A 22,374-nucleotide genomic window follows, 5' to 3' on the forward strand; every position below is an offset into this window, starting at 1 on the left:
GCTCTTTCCACTTCCTTCTGGTAGTTTCTGCTGATCTGTTTCATGTTGCTGTGTTCATTCGTACTCATCTGCACACACACGCATGTTCCTGCTGCTGTTCAGCGTATTGTTTTTGAACTATTAGTGCTTAGTGTATTTTTAGTTAATGTTTTTCTTAGTTCACATCTTAGATCTTATTGGTTTTCTTTTACATTTTATACTTTTATTGGATGTTACTGGGACCTTGTGTACACAATTTCGTTCTACTACATGTACCACATGTGGTATGACAAATAATGAACCTTGAACCCATAAGCTTCTTTCAGCCTTTTCAGCTACTTTTGAGCCCTTTTTTATTGTCGCTAGTTTCAGCTTTTTTTTTTTTTGCTTATTTCCTAATATTTGTTCTCACTTCTGTTTATTTAAAACCAATTCATCAAATTTGTGTCCTTTCTGTTTTCTACTGCTAATTTAGACTCGTTCTTCCATTTCAGCTACATTCCAGCATGTTTTTTTAAGCTAACTTCGGCTGATTTTCACCAAAGTCTTCAACAATAAGCATTCACACTGCATTTTCGCAGGAAATGCAATTTCTCTAGTTGCCTTTCTGCTTCTGCACTAATCTGTCTCTGTGTCATAAATAATGCAGACATGGAGGTCTAATGGGGAAGTGATTTCACTCCTGTGGGACAAACAAGTCCATCAGAAACAAACAAACACAAAAACACACATTTCAGGCTGACACTAATAAACGTTTGTGTCTTGGGTGAGCAGGAACATGCTCTTAAATCCTTGCTGCATCTAAAAACAGCTACATTTTAATGACAGAGAACAACAACAAGAAACTAAGAGAAAACACATTATCTAAAGCAGAAATACAGATGATACGGATCCGTGTCACGTCAACAAACGCCCACGGGAAACATAATAAAGCACTCAGCGGTGAGATCAGTTCCCCCTCCCGTGTCCTCGTGGTGAAGCTGGGCTGCAAACTCTCCACCGTCACCAAATATTCACATTCAGTCGATGCCAGCTCCTTTATTCGGCGAACACTTTTTGATTTCTGGTTTGCCAAGTAGGAACCAGACCTATGTTGGAAAACTCAAGTCATCCCAAAGATGTACGTCTCGTCAGTCGTGCAGCTTTCTTCAAACCACAGCAGCAGAGTCCTCCGAAATAAGCGACCACGAAAGCAGCCGAGAGCAGGAAGCGGTTGTTTAGAGAAGGTGGGAAGCAGCTGACAAACATCAGAACGTCAGGTCCTTCTCGCCCAGCGAGGAGAAACACTCGTCCACGCTCTGGTCGGAAACCTGGGCCAGCGACGGCGGATTCCACTTGGGGTTCTGGTCTTTGTCCACCAGGACTGGAAGCACACAGAGAACCGTGACATTTAAATGGACTCGGGTGAAAACACCGAGTTAACGCTGTGAGCCAAACGCCAACGGAGACGAGCGGTTCAATCACAGCGTGAGGAAACCTTTAATGGCAAAGCATGAAAAACTGAGACAACCCCGAATTACAACACGCCTATTAAAATTAATAACAATAATCTACATTTAAAAACAAACAAACGTACTTTTGAAGCCATCTATCTTCATCAGTAGGTCAATGTTTTTAAAAACTCACATTTTTAATTAAAAACAAATTGACTGGCGGTTAAATAATCCACCTTTAACTTTGAATCGAACCGATAGTGTGAATGTTTACGAAGCATTTTTTCTTCCGGACGTTTTTCAGCTTCTTTCTCATTCCACATTTTTTGTGCCAATTCAACAAATCATAAATCAAAATGTTCAGCTGTTTCAGGACAATCCTGCTGTGACTTTTGGTATTGGTGCAACTTTATTTAGCTTTTTGAAATATTTAGCCTTTTCTGATATTTTTTTCCTCATCGAAAATGAATTGAGCTCCTTCAAATCTTTAATCTGTTTACAGCCTTTATTTTGTTCTGCTTCAGCTACTTTCAGCTGTTTTGTGATCCTTTTAGATTCTTTCTGCTAATTTTAGCTTGTTATGCTCTTTTCAGCTTATTCCTGATAGTTTCAGCCTTTTCTGCTATTAAAGCTATTATTATTTAGCTGTTTTTATGCTAATTTGAGCTTTTTTTTTTTACTAATCCTAGATTTTTTTGCATTAATTTAAACCTTTTTCAGCCTAATTCAGCAAAAATGTGTTCTCTCCACTTACTTCCGGTAATTTAAGTTTCTTTCTGATTTTTTTTAGCTACTTTTCAGTAATTTTTGCTAATTTAAGCTGTTTTCTAGATAATTTCTACTTTTTGTGCTCATTTCTGCTTCTTTGAGCCTAAATGGGCAAACATGTTCTTTCTGCTTTCTTCTGCTAATTTAAGCTTGTTCAACCTTGTCAACTACGTTTTTAGCATTTTTAAGCTAATTTAAGCTGTTTTCAGATGAATTCAAGTTCTCATGGTGATTTTTGCTACTTTCAGCCTAATTAAATTTGTTCTGCTAGTTTCCGTTTGCTGTGCTCCTTTCAGCTTTTTCTGCTATTTCATCTGCATTAAAACTGAATCACGTCAGATTTGCTTTAAATTGGAATGAATGGACGAAACAGAATTGGAATTGGAACCGTGTTAAAATAGTAAATCAATTGAACTGTATCCATTTGAATTTAACTTTAAATGCGACTACTTTTAATTCAACTGGATCACTTTGAACACGATGTTTAATTAGTTAAATGAGTTGGAATAAACCAAACTGAATCGAACCGTTTATATTTTTATGAGTATTGAATTTAATGTGATATATTTAATTGGACATTAAATTCATTGCATAAATGAATTTGACTGAACTGGAAAACAATTAATCAGCTTCACTGGACTGTATATAAGTAGATTATTAATTTAATCTGAGTTGATTTGATTTAGTTGGATTTTAAACAGTAATGATTTTTGAACTGGACTGGATTTAACTGAGTTGTATTTAATTGGAGTAGAGTGGACTGAAATGGATTTTATTTAACTGAAACTTTTCTGTACAGCACCTTAAGATAAATATTGTGAGTTTGCACAATACAAATCAATTGAATTTAAAGATCCGTTCATGGCAAAATTATGATTTTATTGTATTTTCCTGTTTTCAGAACCTTTTCAGACTCATAAAAAAACTCTAAACTTACCGGCTCGTACGCCCTCGTAGAAATCGCAGCCTCTCTGCAACAAAACACATTAAAATATTACCAGAAAATGTCATTTTACTATGTCAAGACATTCGTTTGAGCGCACCAGCTCATCAAACACTTTATGTTTCTGGTGTGACCAAAAAAAAGTATTTATTAGAGAAAATCCTTTGTTTGCCACCTTCAGCTTATGTTTTGTTACTTTTAGCTTTTAGATAGTTTTTAGTCATTTTAGTTTTTGCTTCTTTTAGTAAGCATTTGCTACGTTTAGCTTGAGTTTTGTTACTTTTAGCTTTTAGATATTGTTTTAGCCATTTTAGCTTTTACTTCTTTTAGTAAGCATTTGCTACTTTTGCTTGAGATAATGTTTTTACCGGTAGTCATTTTAGCTTTTAATTAGCTTTATTAGTAAGCATTTGTTACTTTTAGCTTTTAGATAGTGTTGTTAGTCATTTTAGCTTTTAATTAGCTTCATTAGTTAGCATTTGCTACTTTTAGCTTATGTTTGTTGCTTTTGAGCTACCATTTTGCTACTTTTAGCCAGCGATTTACTACTTTTTGTTGATGTTTTGCCACCTTCAGCTTATTTTTTGTTACTTTGGGTTTTTAGGTAGCATCTTTCTGCCTTTATGTATTGTTTTGATACGTTTAGTTTAGGGCTAGCATTTGTTTACTTTCTGCTAGTGTTTTGCTATTTTCAGCTCATGTTGTGTTACTTTTAGCTTTTAGGTAGATGATTTAGATGCTTTTAGGTACTACTTTTAGTTTTTAGCTAGCATTGTGTTTCTTTAAGCCTTCAGTTACTTTTTGCTACTGTTTAGCTGCTTTTAGCTAATATCTAGCTACTTTAGCTTAGTTTCAGCTTGTTCAGCAAACTTCAGCAAAGTCCTTCAGCTCTCAGGGTTAACATCTAATTTTGTTAATGTCTGTTTTTAATCCAAGGATTACTTTATCATTTTTTTTTTTGTTCTGCCAAACAGATACAAGCCAGACTCTTCTAAAGTAAAACAACTACATTTAGTTAACATGAATACCGAAGGGCTGTGAACAGCATCTAAAATAAAAAGACAGCTAAACTCTAGATATTTAAACCCCACCTTATTTTCTGATAAATCAATTATTTTGAAAAAAAAAAAAAAAAGCTCAATAAATATCTCGTTTGCAGAATGTTAGAAGGTAAAAAATTACATTTTACTACAATTTTTATGAGCATCAGCATCTTTTAGTGAGAAAAGCTTAACATTTAGGAGAAAAACACCAAACCCAGCCTCGTTTTTTTAAGAGTGTTGTGGCTCTTCCAGTTAAAAAAAATTAATTTAAATGTTCTGCAGTTTGTACTGTAGAGCTCAGGCTCCCTGACCGTTGTGGTTTGAAGAAAAGTTCGATTACCAACCCCTTAAAACACGTTTTTTAAAAACAAAAATCATGTTTTTTTTTGTTTAACCCCCCTGGAAACCTGGGTTGTGTAACATATTTACTATAAAGCTGTTTGATTCTGCTAGAGGTTTAGAAAATGGTAATTTACTACCACTTTTTTTAGGAGTTGATGGGGGAGAGGGAGGGCTCTGGCGGCCATCTTAGCACCAATAACTGTTTTTTTTCCCCAACTATGGAGTGCTGTTTGTGGGAATCAGTTTGTTTTGTGGCTCCTCAGACTGAAGAAGTCCTTTGGATGAAACGTCTCAGCAAAAAAAGAAACCGTCCAGTTGACCTGACTGAACATTGTTGATTTTTTACCTGGATTATTAAATATGAACATTTGTGTACTACTTATTATGCTTTTCTAGAATACAGTAGTCCCTCATTTATCGTGGGGGATCCGTACCCTGAAGCCCCGTGATAAGTGAAAAAACGCAAAGTAGGAATAGTAGAACAAGTAGAAAGTAGTAGTTTATTTTATTATTTATAAATACATATATAAATAATAAGACATTTTAAACACTTCCCACACTCTTGCACTATTCTAAACAATGTTTCTAAACTCTAAACGCTCTAAAAGAGCACAGCATGTAATGATTTCAGCTCTCTGCCTCCTCTGCTCTCAGCCACCTGCAAGTGCTCTTGGCCACGCCCACTTCTTCGCTGCAGAGCGGAGAGATGACACAGCTGCAGGAGGAAGTTTCTCCTGCAGCTGTGGGCTGCACAAAGGTGCAGCAGGTGCTAAATAATTTAACATAATTTATTTAAAATAAAAATTGCATGCTGATCGTGCGGCCCATCCATTAATCAGCCATTTGTGTGTCATGTCTGATCTTAGTTTGAAAACCCGTGATACAGCGAGTCTGCGAAAAACGACGTTTATATGAGGCCATTTAGGAGAAAAGCACCAAATCCAGATTCGCTTTTTTAAGCGTGCTGAACTTTTTGTGGCTCTTCTGGTCCACAGTTTTTGCTGTAGAGCTCGAAGTTTACCTGACTGTTGTGGTTGCTCTAAGCCCCGCCCCCATCAGAACCAGGGTTTTGTGCAAGATATTTACTATCAAGCTGCTCTGATTGACAAACTGAATGTATAATCACTCAACCAATGATTTAATGAAGGCAGTTACCCTTAATTTGATTCTAACGACGGAAAAACAAGATGGACGACTGAAAAAAGAGGAAAGATGTTTTTAGTTTGATAAAACAAAACACCAGGAGGAAAACTCAAAACGTCTGTGTTTTGCAGACGCGCCTAAAAGACAAACTTTACCCGACAATAAGAGTAAATGGGATTCTACGTGTTTGGCAGGACCGCCACCTGAAACAACACGGGGTGACTTTAGCTTTAATTAGACTGGACAGCAAGTTGCTGATGAAACTACCGGAAGCGAAAGACATTTCTGCTGAGAAGCTTCACCCTAAATGCACGTGTTGGTTTGATTTACCATGCAGGCCTGGCTCAGTCGGTACTCCATCACCAGCACGTCCTGCAGACTCATGGTTCCACCCCGCTGCAGCTGCCTGAACGTCAACTTCAGGGACGTCGGAGACATTTTGGTCAGGATCTAGAAGAAGCAGAGCCAGGAAATAAAAGTTAGAAATCAATGAGTGAAAGTGAATTTTGACCAAAGTTCTGAATGTGATAAAAATATGCAACCAATCAGCAACAAGATGAACTACAATATAAGGAAAATAAGCAGTTCTTGCACAATAAAAGCCAGAATTTCCTACATAACCAGGATAATAGAAGTATTCAGGCTCAAACCTTGAAAAACCTTCCAGGTCTGAAAGCAGCTCATGGAAACAGCACGTTTAAAGACAAATAACGGATCCTTTACCCGCTTTCACCCTTTTAGAGCTGACACTTATATGTAAAAAACAGATCGATTGGTCAAAGGATTTGACAACTCGAACCGATCAGATTGGGAAGGCGCCACCTTCGGCTGATTAATAAAGTGGAGACGGATTATTATCACCTGCAGCCGAAGAAACTTCCAGGAAGTAATCACTGGCTGTACGACTAATCAAACATTTGGGGATTGAAGATGTCCGCCACAGCTACGTGACCTTAGCCAACACAAACATGTCACTCTGTTTGACAGATACTGAGCTAAACTTTGCTGTGGTAGTTGCTGAGAGTCGTCCCCAACACATTTTACTAAGCAGCATCTTTGCTTAAATCTTTGGCGTCATCTGCTCGTATCAGCGCTGCTTGTCTGTTAGCAAAATAACTCATGAACTGCACAGACAGACTCTACCAGAATGTGCGTTATATCAAATGGCACATCACGTCGTTTGACCAAAACGGCCACAACTCCGTCGCTTCTCAATAGAAGAGGCTCTTAATCTGAAATGAGATGTGGCGGGCGATATGCGTTTCTAAAAGGAACGCTAGGCCTTTAATTCTGTGGCATAATCTCAAATTGTTGTGAAAATTTGACGGCCTCTTAAAAACTTTAATGCTTAATAAATGACAGATACTACATTTAATAAGCTACTCTTTATATTTAACAACCAATAACATCCTGGTTTATTATAACACACTCAGCCAGCAGGAACAACCCGAGAACACACACACACAAGCTCTCATCGTGTTTCCTGAATTAACCGGGGCGGTGGTTCTGACTCCGCTGCAGATCAGGGACGCACCTCGGCTTGTCTCGTAGCAAACTCTGAACCGTCTGCCTTCAGGTTCTGCACGATTCCCTCCACGCTGCTGGAGCTGAACAGCCTTGTGGGATGAAAAATAAATAAATAAAATTACTCCAGATATTCATGAAAACAACATTTCTCCTAGGATTAGAGCCCTAACAAGAGTTACATATAAAGGCAGTTAAATATGCTTGTCTACTAAACATTAATTTATCAAAACCAGTTTATTTACCTATTTTGGGACTATAGAAATGAAAAATAAAAATCAAACCTGTCAATATCAGAAATGTGTTTGTCCAAGACAAAAGGCTTATCGGCGTCCAGACTGCTCTGTGGATTCAAACACACAAAACCACAACTCACTTCCTGTAAAACTGTTTATATTAATACCCCTTTTAATTATTTTGGATTACCTCTGAACCGGTTATGTGAGTATCTTACCTGCATCAGATGGCAATCGGTTTGATCTCAGTCTGGAGAATCAGGGAGGAGTTAAGCTAAAATCTTCAATTTGAGCAAATGTTGCCTTAAGACTTTTTACACCTCGTCATATTTATGCTATTTAAGATTATCTATCACCTTTTTCTTAAAACTGATCAAACTGAGCATGCTTGGCGGCTGCTGAGCAAATCAATCCGCTGGTTTAATCACAAAACAATTACCTCCTTCCTCCTCATGTTTTGTCCTGGAGCTTTGTTTTCAGAGCTGTCCTGCCTGTTTATTGTTGGTAAATAAATATTTGGTTCCCTCTACCTGCCCCTTCATGTTTTAGGTCTACTGAAAAAACGTGCATGGCAGAACGAACCAGCCACAACATGGACCCGACAGGCAGGAAAAAAACAGAAAACTGCCCTTTCGTTACCTTTTTTGATAAAAAGTGATCAGGTACGGACGAGTTATTACAAAAAAAGGAGGAAATGCATCTTATTTTCTCAAGAAGAAATCATTTTACAGCTCTATTTATCTTAAATGGGTTTCTAAACAAAAAAAAGAAGCAAAAATGGCGACTACTCTTCAGTTTTTACCATTAACTCTTAAACTGGACACAAATCTATGTATAAATCTGAATTTTACTCTATAGTTAGGAGCATACGGTTTTATAACTATTATTTAAGTTTGAATAAATGTGCATATCCCTTATGGATGCTCATTCTCCATCATAATCCAAAATGTATTTTTAAAATTCTGTTCAGTTTTCATCCTCGTTATATCACATTATATTTTCATCTTAATTATTTTGTTTACCAAGTTAATTAGTAAGGCTCAATTGGAACGATTTCCAACAATAACAACGTATTAACGGGTTTTGTATTTGGGTTTCGACCAGCATGGTTTTAAACACAGAGTTAGTAGTGCTGCGTTCAAGTGTCCAAACTTCATTTTTTATTTCTGACCTGGTTCTGGAAAGACTCCAGCAGTTTGGAGACATCTTCATCTTGGGGACACTTTAAATCCACCAGCTCCTTCTCCAGTTCTGGGATCTGTTGAGTGCAAATTTTAATGCGTTTAAACGAAAGTAGATTTTTTTTTACATTTTAGTTTAAACAGCTGAGAATTTCAAACTGTGGTGTGAGAGAAACATCAAAGCCAGAGCGGGACTCAAAAAGAAAATGGAGTGGAAAGTGGAGTTCATGTTACCTCACAGCTGACTGAACAAATCTGATTTTAGTTTAATCAAATAAACAAAATTGTTTTTGTTCCATTAAGACTTTTCACTTATTTCTATTAAAGTGAGCTTCCAGCTTTGGTTCTTCTCCAGATGTTGCTGTAAAAGTGACTTCTCTCAGACTAAAGTAAAATAAAAATAAAAACCTAGCTTACACTACAGATGAACTCTGCCGCCCACAGCTCTGACTGGGATCCATTAGCAGAACCTGCACCCGACTTTTGGACCAGTCGGTACGTGTCGGCTCAAGTAAAGCAAAGCTTTCCACCCGCCGACCCAACATCTGGCCATGGCCGTGCCCTACATTCGTCCCTGCAGCTCGACTATCGCTCAGCCTTGAGGCTGATGCAGAGTTGCCAGATAAACATTAATATCTTTTTACCCCCTCCATTTCTGTGTGCACGTCCTCCAAACACAACATACACCTCACCTCACAACACCCTAACTCAGCGCACGTGACAACTTGGGTCAAAATAAATTTCTAAAGCAACAGTACATTAGTTCATCCTTTCTTATCTGGCAACCCTGCAGGTGATTCAGAGCTGAACGTGTTTGGGGAGTCAGTGTAATTTGTTCTGACGGGTCAAACTCCAGCACCTTCTTGGATTCAACAAAGTGAGTGGCAACTCCAGCTCTCTGCACGTCTCGTCCCTTCAGTCGGAAGCCCGTCAACGCCAGAAACAGTCCCAGCTTCCCCCGCAGCCTCGGCAGGAAGTAGCCGCCTCCCACGTCAGGGAAAAGCCCTGTCAAAATAAAACGTTTACACAGCTTTGGTGCAAATGCACTTCAGACAATAGTTAGAAAAGCTCGATTTAAAGACCTAAACGAGCTCATGATGAGGCCGATTTTTCTCGGCAGTCTAAACTCTGGATGTTTGCGACCATCGATGTGCGGCCAGCTACTCTTGGCCTTGCACATTATTTTGTATCTGCTTTGGGAAAAAAAGAAACAGACAATAATGAGATTTTGCTGAAACGAGTGAGAAACCCCAGCCCTCAGCTCAGACACGGTGTAATTTCAGCTTTAATCCGTGCGCTGCTGACGTTGAATTTAACATGTAACTTGACGTCAATCTGTCACACGAGAGATAAAATTCTTCTGGTTTTAATCGTTCTTTTTAAAAAAAATTTATTATAGCTTTTGTGGTGCAGAGTTTAGAGAGGGGGTGGTGAAGAGAAGTAGGCGGGATTAGGAGGGCTGACCTGATTTATGGCTGAAAACGTGATAAAATAAATGCAGAGGATTATGGCTTTTTGTTTAGGACGCTCGTGGTCAGAGCTGGTAATCCCGTTTTTTGAGCGTGTGGTTTGTAACACGAACAAACGGCAGAAAGAGAGCAAGCGTTCGTCCTTTTGATCAAGAGTCTGTAGCAGTTAAAGGGACATTTCCACAGTTTCTGTGTAAATCTTGGACGAGGATGTAATTTCAGAGTCGTCAGGACTCACCTGCAAACATCTCTCTGTTTGGTGAGATTCTTATAACTGATAAAGAACTCCTCCGTGCTGACATTTGCTTATCGACTATTCAGCAGATCGAATGTTACTCTACACCTAAAGTCAAGCCAACAAAGAGCGACTTACAGCTGCAGCAACAGTCTCAGGAGAAATAATGATCCCAGAATGTGAGCTAGAATAAGCAGCGGATGTGAGGTGATAACACACTGATACAGAGATTATTGAAACATAACGGACCCCCCCGGACTTTAATATGAGGTTTTTAGGACTCAAACATATTGAACCAACACAGCAGGTGAGCGGAAAACTGCTTTCCTATTAATGAAATACTGAACTTTAATTATTTCATTAATTTGCCTAATTAACCCACTAATGCCAATTCATTATGATTAAACCGTACGTGCCGAGTTTCAACCAAAAATCTTATCTGCGCCAGATTATATCTTAATAAATGTAAAACCAATGAGTTTTAGCTGCTTTTGTGTTTACAGACACGCACAGGCACAGTTCAGCTGCGGGTCATTTGTGAATACGGGACATACGTTAAGCTAAATTTAGGAAGGGAGTAGCTGAGAGTCATTCACGGCACATGCTCTGACTGCGACAGACCCCAAACAGATGTCGTGATAAATCGCCCATATCGTTGTTTTAAACGTTTAATCTACGACTCTGTCATGAAAGATGGCGGGTGATATGCATTCCTCCAACACGTGCCAGGCCTTCTTGTGCGGATAAACGTTGTGATCTGGCTACCGTATTTTTCGCCATATAAGTCGCACCTTTCTGCATAAATTTGCAAGTCCTGCGACTTATAAACCGAAGTGACTAATATACGTTTTTTCCCATTTTATAACCCAATTTTTGGCCGAGATCTGACGATTTCATTCATTCTGACATGAAAAATATGAAACATTAACATTTGCAGCCACTAGAGGGCCCTCGAGTGATATGGCAAGCCAATTTTCTCATTAATAGGTAAACCTAGCTATTAATGAGACACTTGGCTTGCCATACTCCCACCTTCGTCTCGATCTGGAACTCCTGCAGCAAATGTCAAATCAGCTGCATTTTGCTGCGCCGCCCAGCAGAAATGCAGCTGATTTGACCATTAAAGTAAATTCATTAAGGACAAGTTCAACTGAGACCTTTACTATAATGTCGAGCAAACAAATAATTGTTTTTAAGTGTTAATCTTGTTTAATTCTGGGAGGTCACACATAATAGATGCGACTTGTGCGGCGGCAAGTACGGTAAATTCATATTTTGGTTTTATTTAGGTATGCGTGTTTATTAGCTAAATAATAAAAGTTATTTTATTTTTATTGATGACATTAGTAAAGCTGTGGAGTCCCACAGATAATAAAAATGTATTTCCTGGTTTCGAGTTTAGGAGAATTTTAAATCCTGGACGTAAAAGGAAGAAGTGGACATTGTGCTGACTATGTTAAGGTGAAAAACACAGTACATTTAAGCAACTTTCTCTTTTATATTTTTTAGGAAACGCAACAGATAACACTTGTTGTTTTTCCAAATCTTGTTTCTTTGTGTTTTTGGCTGCAACCTGGGCATCAGCTCCAGTTGTTCCATTAAAAAAGAGACAAGTTTCTTCTAATCCAACAGCAAATCTGAGTTCAAACCATCTCCACGCCTCGGTCCTCGTCCAGCACAAATCAATTACCGCTTCATTTCCTCCCTGTGGCCTTGAAGGAAATCCCACACAACAATCAACAATAAGCTGGAGCACTCTCTCTCTGAACTCATTTCCCGTCTGCTGACGACATCATCTCCATCCTAAACTTGTTGGCGACCTTCGCATCCAAACCCATCACTGTCGCAGACCGGACGGCGATCAGAGGCAGGACTGATCTCACAAAGATTCAAGGGTTTGTTTCAAATCAGACACTTGAAAGCTGCAACAACGGACACATTTCCATCCTCTGAACCAACCTTCCAGTTATTAAAGCTGCTGAGACGTTAGAAACGATCCCAATGAAACTAGGGGTGCGCGTCACCCGCCGTCTCTTGTGACAAACTTTCAAACAATTCTCTGTCAGAGTTTGTGTTAGGGACGAACTTCGGCTACTACCACACCGCAGCGCAGCTGAATACCTGTACGTTTAACTGAATTGTATGTTGGTTAGTGTTGTACAACCAACTTGATCTTGATATGGGTTCATCCACTGGCGGTTCATGAGATATTTTGCTAACAGACAAAAAAAACAAACAAACATGCACAGACCTGTGTTTAGGTGGCAGGTAAGCCATTAAAAAACCTCATTAACCATTATGAGAACTGTTGTGAAGCCCTTATGTTAGACATAAATACACCATTGCGTGGGAGTGTTGGATCCTGGTCCTCGGGGGCCACCACCCTGCATGTTTTACCTGTTTCTCTGCTCCATCGCACCTGATTCAACGGCTGAATCCCCTCTTTGTGTTCTGCAGAACCTGTCAATCACCCATTGACTCAAATCAGGCGTTGGCGCAGAGAAACCTCCAAAACATGCAGGATAGTGACACCACCGTCACTGGCGACCATTTTTAAAGATAATTTGATTTTAGCAGATCTTGTCCAGACCCCTTTGTACTTGGTGTTTCGTGAATGAGGTCCTGACGGTGATCTGGACCTGGAACAAATCCATCAAAGACCTGAGAGATGCATCGACTTCTAGGTGACCTTATTGTCTGTCAACCTGCTCTAAACTTGATGTTTTTCACCAAGTCAGCTAAGAAAAGACAGTAGTCCCTCGCTACTTGGCGGTTCGTTTATCGTGGACTCGCTCTATCGCAGTTTTTCAAAATAAGAGTGGACATGACACACTATTGGCTGATTGATGGATGGGCCACACAATCGGCATGGGATTTTTATTTAAAATGAATTATTTTAAATTATTCAGCACCTGCTGCACATTTGTGCAGTCCACACGGCAGGATAAGCTTCTTCCTGCAGCTGATCAGCTGATCTCCGTGCAGAGCGGAGAAGTGGGCGTGGCTGAGGGGCAGAGAGCTGAAATCATAACATTCTGTGTCTTTTAGAGCGTTTGGAGTTTAGAAACATTGTTTAGAATATTGCAAGAGTGTGAGAAGAGTTTAAAATGCCTTTATATATATTTAAATACTAAAACTACTATTTACTACTTGTACTTCTATCCTTACTTTGCGATTTTTCACTTATCGCGGGGCTTCAGGATATGGATCCACCGCGATAAACGAGGGACTACTGTAGTAAAAAAAAGTGTCTTTCTGACAGGCTGCTGGCAACAAAGAGCCTACATATCCAATTTAAATCTACATTTTCGTCTAATCTGGCTGTAATCTGTCAATTCAACACTTGAATTTAGGAGCCTCTTAATAATTCAGATGTTAGAGTGAACTTGAATTAGAGAATATTCCACAAACTGGAGTGAACCAGCAGCAAACGTCCACAGAATAACTTGAAAATACCTTTATTTGGCCTAAAGAACTAATGGATCTAGACTTACTAATTAACTGCAACAGCACAGGAAAGATTAACCGTCTGCTTCAGTCCCAAACTAAAGCACAACAATAAATCTCCACGACGTGCCGACAGGCTGATTATAACACATAAATGAAACCCCCGCTGGATCCCTGCAGACGTGTTTGTGTCGCATCGTCAGCTGTGGTTTGTTGGTTCTTAGAGATTTGTTACTAATCTCCTCAGCGCCTCGGGATGAAGCCATCTGTCTGCGAGAGTCAATTAGCTGCAGAGCCTCTTGTTTACACTCAAGAAACTTCCTCTACACGTACAAGAACCAAAACAACTCCCTGATAACTCAACCAGAAGATATTCAGTGTAAGAGAAATCGAACAAAGAGTTTCCACTCAGCTGTCGAGCATGGTGGTGGTCTCATCATTCTGTGGGCACAAAAAACACAGAACTGGATCTAATCGGACTGTTTCTAGTTTTAACGTCTCACGACAACTCCAGCCTTTGAAGAGCTATTTAATCAGAAATGATAAAAACCTCAGAAGCTGCTGGTGCTACTTAATAAATAAACTGGACAAACTGAAGTAGGCGTGAATGTTCTTAAAATATAAATTGAATATTGCAGTTTTAAGATGGATTCACTGCGGTCTGAATTAAACTATTTATCTAGTCCGAGGCCATTCAACAAAATATTTAGAACAGGTAAGACGATAACTCTTACACAGAAACCCACTTGAGAATGGACAAACCTCTCCCTTAATGGCTTCAGAGTATAAATACGGCTGATTTGATTGTTTTTAGCTGCTGAGTGTAAAACTACAGCACAGCAGTGCTGGGAGGAGCGCCACAGTCAAGTCGCCTAATCGAGCATAAAAACCTCTTTGGAAAAGCAGCGAGGCTGAAATAATCTTAAAGCTTCTTTAAAATAAGTGCTGAGGGATAAAAGTTCAGCACGGATTAGGATCCTGCAGGGCACGGAGCCAGGAGCCAGCCGGGCGGACTCACCGATGGCAGTTTCTGGCATGGCGAACAGCGTTTTCTCTGTGGCGACCCGGAACCTTCCATGAACCGACAGACCGACACCCTGCAGATAAAAACACACGATAAAGTAATCCTTGGATTAAAAACAGACGTTAACAAAATTAGATGTTAACGCTGAGAGCTGAAGGACTTCGCTGAAGTTTGCTGAACAAGCTGAAACTGAGCTAAAAGTAGCTAAATAATAGCTAAAAGCAACAAAACAGTGGCAAAAAGTAACTGAAGGCTTAAAGTAACACAATGCTAGCTAAAAATTAAAAGTAGCACAACATAAGCTGAAGGTAGCAAAACACTAGCTGAAAAAAAACATGCCAGCCATAAATTACATGTAATACTGTAAAACAATACGTAAAAACAAAACCATGATACCTAAAAACCCAAAGTAACAAAAAATAATCTGAAGGTGGCAAAACATCAGCAAAAAGTAACAAATTGCTGGCTAAAAGTAGCAAAATGGTAGCTAAAATCAACAAAATATAAGCTAAAGGTAGCAAATGCTTACTAAAAGAAGTTAATTAAAAGCTAAAATGACTAAAAACACCATCTAACAGCTAAAAGCAACAAAACATAAGCTGAAGGTGGCAAGCAAAACACTAGCTAAAAGTTGTATAATGCTAGCCAAAAACTAAATGTGGTAAAACACCAGCCAAAACTAGAAAAATGCTATCAAATAGCTAACACCAGCAAAACAAAAGCTGAAGTTAGCAAAAAACAGCTAAATGTAAGAAAATGCAAGACAGAAGTAGCAAAACGCTAGCTAAAAGCTAAACAAAACACGAGTAACATAATAAGTAACCAAATGTAGCAACTTGCTAGCTAAAAACTAAAAGTAGTAAAACAATAGCTAAATATAGCAAAGATGAGCTGAAAAGGAGAAGCTGAAAAATAAAAAACCCAAAAAGCTAAATGGAAGCCAAAAGAATTAAAAACAGAGAAAACAAAACTTAGAAAATAAAACATGTCAAAACATTAGGTAAAGGTAGTACAACGCAAAGTAAAAGTAAAAAAATGCTACAAGTAGCAAAACCTTAGCTAAAAGCTAAAATTTGCTAAATATTATCAAAAACCCCAAAAGTTCAAAAAGACAAGCCTGAAGAGGAGCTTGAGAAATAAAAGATCAGAATCTCAAAAGAAGAAAATGTTTTTAGATCTCAGTATTTTTATTTTTGCTGGTGAAGATTCTCGATCATCCAGGACATGATGAATTCAAAAAGCGTTCAATACAAAAACAACTGGACTTTATTTGTAACAGAAGACGTTTCGCTCCTCATCCGAGGAGCTTTCTCAATTCAAAGAGCAGAGAGTGAGAGATTCAGGTTATAATGCTGAGTGAGAAAAGACACACACACACGTAGATTGGCAGTTCACACCTAAACAAACATCAACAGTAAGAGTCTTTTGTTCCTCTAATTCACAGTCGAGGCCCCTCTGTTCCCATCAGGTGTGAAAACCGGCTGGGAATCTGTTTTAAAGTTGCATTATAGGTTTTTGAAAGTGGAAATCTGAGGCCTCCTCCTCTGTTAAGAGACGGCTTTTCTCTTTTTACATAAATTGCCTCCTTCACCCCCCTCTCAAACCATCTGTGTTCTCGGTCCAAAATGTGCACATTTTGGTCCTCAAAAGAGTGTCCCTTATCTGTGAGGTGGAGGTGAACAGCTGAATCTTGTCCAGAGGAGGTGGCTCTCCTGTGTTGAGTCATGCGTCTGTGAAGAGGCTGTTTAGTTTCTCCAATGTAGAGGTCTGGACAGTCCTCGCTGCACTGGACCACATACATTACACCACTCTGTTTGTGTATGGGTGTTCTGTCCTTAGGGTGGACCAGCCTCTGTCTGAGAGTCCTGCTGGGTTTGAAATGTACTGGGATGTTGTGTTTGTTGAAGATCCTTCTGAATTTCTCAGATACTCCAGCAGCATAAGGGATGACAAAGTTTTACGTCTGCTGTTTTCCTTTTTCTGTTTATTAGTGTTTTGTAGATTTCCTTGCTGACTTGACAAAAGCCCAGTTTGGATATCCACATGTTTGAAGAGCTATTTTTATTTTTGTAAACAAAGTCAAATATCTTGAAAAGTAAAACTGACTTTGCATCGGCAAAATCAACCAGAATCCTCAACGTTTAAAAGTCAGAAACCTTCGCTCTTAGAGCTCACGGAGTCTGTGCCTAGTTTTAAATGTCCTAAAACTAATTTTCATATTTTTAATTTTTAAAAATTTGTAAAATTTATTTATATTTACTACATCGGTTTACCTTCCTGGTTTGTGTTTCTTGCTGTGAACTTCTTAAGGATCAGGTCCTTCTTCAAAGGACCTGATTCTTTATGTTCAGAACAAGAAAAAAAAAATCAGGGCAAATATTTCAAGAACGGTCGCGACTTTAAACGTTTTTAAAGAAGCTGCTAACTAAAAAAACTAAATAAAAAGTTCATCCGGTCTCGCGGCTCCCACAGGATCTCAGAGGTTCAGGATCAGCCAGGAGCTGCTGATAAGTGGGACCACCTCTGCTCTGGAGCATAAAGGTGTGTATTAGCACAACACCAAGATGGAAAGACATCAGCAATGACCTTAGAGAAGCAGCTGTTGCAGCCCATCAATCCGGCAAAGGTCAAAGGTCATTTCAAATCCATTTGTAGTGCATTGTTCTACAGAGAGATATTATTCACGAGTGGAAAACTATTAAGACAGCTGCCAGGCTTCTCAGCAGACTCACCCTGAAGGTCAGACCATGCAGTGAGCTCCTTCTCAGACTCTATAGGCCTCAGTTAGCAGGTTTAAAGGTCAAAGGTCAGGACCTCCACTCTAAAACCAACATGGCAGCATGACTTAAGAATGGAAAATTTCATCTGAAGGAACCACAGAACTTCTGGACCAGAACCAGATCAGAGGACAGATGTTTACCCAGAATGCACTGCAGCAAACAGCTCCTCCCAGCTGTCAGCACGGTGGTGGAGGCTGATGGTTCGGGCTCCTGTCAAGTCACTGAGTGGACCAGGAACTCCTCTGTAGACCAAAGGGTTCTGGAGTCAAACATGAGTCCATCTGTCCAACAGTTGAAGTTTGGACCAAACTGGGTCCAACAGAACCAAGATCCCAAACACAGCAGCTGATCTACAACAGAACGGGCCAGAAAGAACAGAACCAAAGTGCTGCCACAATCCACTCATAGACTGAACTCGCTGAAGGGCCACAAACCAGTTCCAAGACCAAACGGGCTGTGTGAATAAAAGAGGAGATAAAACCCGGTGTGAGCTGGTTGCACGTGTGAACTGCAGGATGTGGATCCACAACAAGATCCGTTTACTGCGTCCCCATCATTAAACCCTAGAACCTTTTTATGACTGTAACTTGGCACGGTAAGCAGTGTGCTCTCCAATGTCACCTCGTTGGAGTCAAAATGCTATTTTCCATAAACGGTCTCGATTTTGTTGTTTTTCAAAAGCGCAGCAAACGAAAAGGAAACAAATTTAACCAAAGATCTAATTTCAACCTGCATTGATTTGATATTTTTGTTCATTTTTCGGTTGTGTGTCGACAAACTCTGGTTCCTCTTGAGTTTAGGAGCCTTTTAATGCCCAGAATGATTCATAAAGTCAAGGTAAACACTTCAATGAACACATAAACAATATTCATTTAAAAAAAAGTTAAATACACAAAGAGTAAATGAGTGACAAGGCAGCAAAACGTCACAGAAAACCTACATGATTTGATGTTTCTCCATTGGTTACAATAAACATAAAACATAAAAAAATGAGTTCTTCCAGTCAGAATCCACCTTTTGCACTCGCAGCAGGAAACAGCAGCTCTCTGCCGACACCTGCTGCTAAAACTCACAACAACACCTCAAAGAAAATACTTTAAAGATAATTATGACTTCATAAATTAAGTGAAATATTAACGAGGACTGTCACACTCACCCCTCCCATTGTTATACCATCAATAATAGCAACAAATGGCTTCCTGTAGGCTCCTTAAAGGACAAAAAAAAAAGAAAATATTTGATCATGCAACCTACCAAAGCACATAATTAAAGGTTTATTATCAAAGCTATTGATTAAAATAAAAAAAGCTCACCTATAGCGTTGTTCAGAATATATTCCTCACGAAAAAAGTCCTGCGCCAGAGAGCCGCCGACTTTCCCTGCGTCTGTGACGGCTAGGAGAAAACAAACGAGTTAAAGAGACACGTCTAAGAATCCTGATCTGTGAGACGACCGTTCTCACCTCTGATGTCTCCACCGGCACAAAAGGCTTTTCCTCCCGTTCCTTTAATAATCACCAAGTCCGTATCATCGTCCTTCTCCCATTTCTAGAAACAAACAAAGTGAGAAGATGAAACAAAGAGTTACAATCAGACGCTAAAATAACTTTAAGTCAGGAGTTTGCGTCAACTTCATAAAAAAAATGATGATTTATTCAAACCGTTCTTTTTCCGGATGAATAATTATTAAATGTATTTTTTTAAACGGTGCAGAAGTTTCACCTTTAATTGAGGATACATTTGTCGGATCATGGTCAGGTTGAGGGCGTTGAGGACTTTGGGTCTGTTCATGGTGATCAGGCCGGCTTTGCCCACTTTCTCCAGGAGAACCTCTGGTTCCGCGTGACTCGACATCTAAAACAGAAAAGTTCAGAGTCAGAGTTTCTTTATTGTCATTCGCACCTCATGTGGTACATGTGGTGGAGCAAAATTATGTACACAGGGTCCCAGTTACATCCAACAATAAAATGTATAAGAAAAACAGTAATAACATCTAAGATATGAACTAAGAAAAACATCAACTAAATATACACTAAGCACTCATGACATAAAACATTGAACATCAGCACAAACATGAACATGAGTCTGTGAGCAGATGTGCACGCATGAACACATCAACATTGAAACAGATCAGCAGCAACATGAAACAGATCAGCAGCAACATGATATGGTTTTTCACAGTGATTATTCTAGTTAGAGATTCATGAGTCTAACAGCCTCAGGGTAGAAGCTGTTCCTCAGTCTAGTGGTTCTACACTTAATGCTCCTTAACCTCCTTCCTGAGGGGAGTGGGGCAAAAAGTGTGTGTGCTGGGTGAGTGGGGTCCTTCATGATGCAGGTGGCCCTCTTCCTGCATCCCAGTGCTACAGCAGCAGGCAGAGAATCATGGTCAAATCATAAGGGTTATTATGGAAGATATGCCTGATAGAAAACATTTAAGTTGCCGAGATTTGTCCATAAGGAAACTGAAAATATACAAGACGAGTTTTATTCCGTCGTAAAAGAAGATATTTGTTAAAACGCAGCACAAACTGCATTTTTTTTTTTGGTAAAATGGTAAAAAAACAAAAAAGTTTTACTTTATTTAACCAGGAAGTCCTTTGAGATTCACTTTTTTAAAATATGCCTGGTCAAAACAGCAGCTCATTACAAGCTAAAACTTGTAATTAATATCAAAATACAAAAGCACATAATACATCAACTGTGATGACAAATCTTTGTTTCTTTTTTTTTTTTGCTCGAGTTGCAAAAGTACTCTATTTTCTTGCCTCACAACCTGGAAGTTTAATTAATTTTATTTTATATAAATCACTGTGCTTTCACTGTTGTAGCTTCCATGACCGTTTCTCAAACCCAGCTCTTTTACTTGTCTTAAAAAAACTGTTAGTGTTATTTTGTTTGTTTTAAGGGCAGCTTCATTATTATGTTTTTAATTAATTTTATTCTTATGTTATGTATTTGGTCTCGAGATTCTTCTAAATAAATCTGTTATGATAACCTTTAAAAAATGTATTCAAGTCCATCACTACTGAGTAGTTCAGGCTAGCAAGAGACATCATGAAGACCAAGGAAGATCTTCACACAGGTCAGATGCAAAGCAGTGGAGAAGTACAGACCATGACTGGGTTATAAAAATATCCTAGAGCTCTGAATATCCCATAGAGCTCCATTAGATCCATGATTAGGAAATGAAAAGATGATGAATCTTCCAAGAGAGGGTCGTCCACCAAGATTCAAGGAGCGGGAACTGAGGGTGATAATCAGAGAAACATCCAGCAGGACAAAGATAATCCTGATGGAGATGGATATATCTTCAGCAGAGATGGAAGAATAAACTGCACAGAGCTGGACTTCATGGAAGAGTGGCTGGAAAAAGACACTGACCAGAGAAATAAAATGGCATTGTTTGAAATTTGCCAAAAAACATAAGAGAGACTCCTCAAACATGAGTGAAAGAAACTAAAACCAGGACAAAGCAATGTCTGAGGCAAACCTACTGCTTCTCAGCAGGCTGAGAGCACCATCCCCACAGTGAAGCATGGTGGTGGTAGCATCATGATGTGGATATGTTTTCCATCAGCAGAAACTGGAAACCTGCTCAGAGTTGAAGGAAAGATGGAGGACTTGCTGGAGTCTTCCAAAGATCTAAGAACTGGACAGAGGTCCACCTTCCAGCAGGACAGCAACACGTCACCGGTTCAAGAACTGGTCAAAGGTCCTGGAGTGGTCCAGACAAACCTCCGTCCAACTGAGAATCTCTGGTTTGATTTGAAGAATGTTGGACACAAGCAGCATCAACCTGCAGGCGTTTGGTCTTAAAGAACAGACCAACGAACCTGAAAGAACCGAGTGGCAACACAAAGTACTGACCTGGGGGAGTGACATAACACTTTTTTAATTTACCGTAAGTATTTTGCGTAGAAATATTTTGGAAAGGCTGTTGTAAATTCAGTGTCCAGGCAGTGGCTGAAATGAACATGAAAACACAAACTATTCATGACTTTCTCACCATGTGACCCTGAATTCTCTGCAGTCTGTGAAGAGGCTTCAGCCTGGAAGAAACAATAAATATATATTTTTAATTCATTCATCCTTTATTCATACAGGTCAATCCCATTGAGCCTCGGGGACTCATTTACAAGAGAGACCTGATTTATTTAGCAAAGATTGATGCCAACAGTGGAACAACAAAAAGACAACAATAAACAATCATAAAGGATCATATGTTTAAAATATGGCTGAACATAAATTGTCTGGAAAACAAAATTAACTAAAACTTCTTCCCCTTACCAACGCTTCGTCTGGTATTTAAAGTAAAAATGTCTCCCGTTAAGCGGTCGACCTGCGAAACTCCTCCGCTTCTAAACTACAAAAAATAAAAATAAAAAAATACCTGCAAGCAGAGGCCAAAATCGTTAAAGACATTGTTTTTTGTGATTTATCTCGTGCGGTCCGGCACTTTCGCTCCACTGCTTGTTTACTTCCGGGAAGAGGTAACCAGCTTCACGCTGATTGGTTGGTTGCTGCGGACGTAATGTGTGACACTGCCCCCTGTTGGACATTTAGAAGAATGCAGCTGATTTGGGAAACCAGAACTACTGTACTTTTTAACTATGCTGCATTTTGTTTGACGACTTGTATTTTATTTATCTGATAAATTGTGTGTGTGTATATAATACATTTAAAAAATACATATCATAATAACTAGGGGTGCACCGATAAATCGGCCTCGATTTCCTTAATTTGGAAAATCTGAAATCGTCCGATACTTGCATGAGAAACCGATTTTTTTAGTTTTAACAACAATTGTCTGAAATTAATTTACATT

General features: G+C 39.1%; 1 protein-coding gene across 1 annotated transcript; it reads right to left on the reverse strand.

Annotated features, from left to right (window-relative positions):
- Positions 1-854: 854 nt before the first annotated feature.
- On the reverse strand, positions 855-22,036 carry hibch (3-hydroxyisobutyryl-CoA hydrolase). Its single transcript, XM_037686282.1, has 14 exons — positions 21,940-22,036; positions 21,556-21,598; positions 19,269-19,400; positions 19,010-19,094; positions 18,861-18,941; positions 18,704-18,756; positions 14,762-14,840; positions 9,452-9,597; positions 8,583-8,669; positions 7,460-7,518; positions 7,186-7,267; positions 5,982-6,101; positions 3,118-3,151; positions 855-1,342 (listed from the first exon to the last, which is right to left on the reverse strand). Exons 1-14 carry the CDS (start codon positions 21,969-21,971, stop codon positions 1,227-1,229), a joined length of 1,149 nt encoding a protein of 382 aa, XP_037542210.1. The 5' UTR covers positions 21,972-22,036; the 3' UTR covers positions 855-1,226.
- Positions 22,037-22,374: the final 338 nt, after the last annotated feature.

The sequence above is a fragment of the Nematolebias whitei genome, chromosome 13 (assembly GCF_014905685.2).
Source record: "Nematolebias whitei isolate Nwh7 chromosome 13, NemWhi1, whole genome shotgun sequence".
Classification (NCBI taxonomy): domain Eukaryota; kingdom Metazoa; phylum Chordata; class Actinopteri; order Cyprinodontiformes; family Rivulidae; genus Nematolebias; species Nematolebias whitei.

Excerpts from the sequence above, each read along its gene's own strand:
- hibch (XM_037686282.1), bottom strand. The coding sequence starts at position 21,971 with ATGTCTTTAACGATTTTGGCCTCTGCTTGCAG. Across the intron at positions 18,757-18,860 it reads TATTCTGAACAACGCTATAG|GAGCCTACAGGAAGCCATTT; the intron begins GTGAGCTTTTTT and ends TTGTCCTTTAAG. Across the intron at positions 8,670-9,451 it reads ACTTTGTTGAATCCAAGAAG|ATCCCAGAACTGGAGAAGGA; the intron begins GTGCTGGAGTTT and ends TGCACTCAACAG.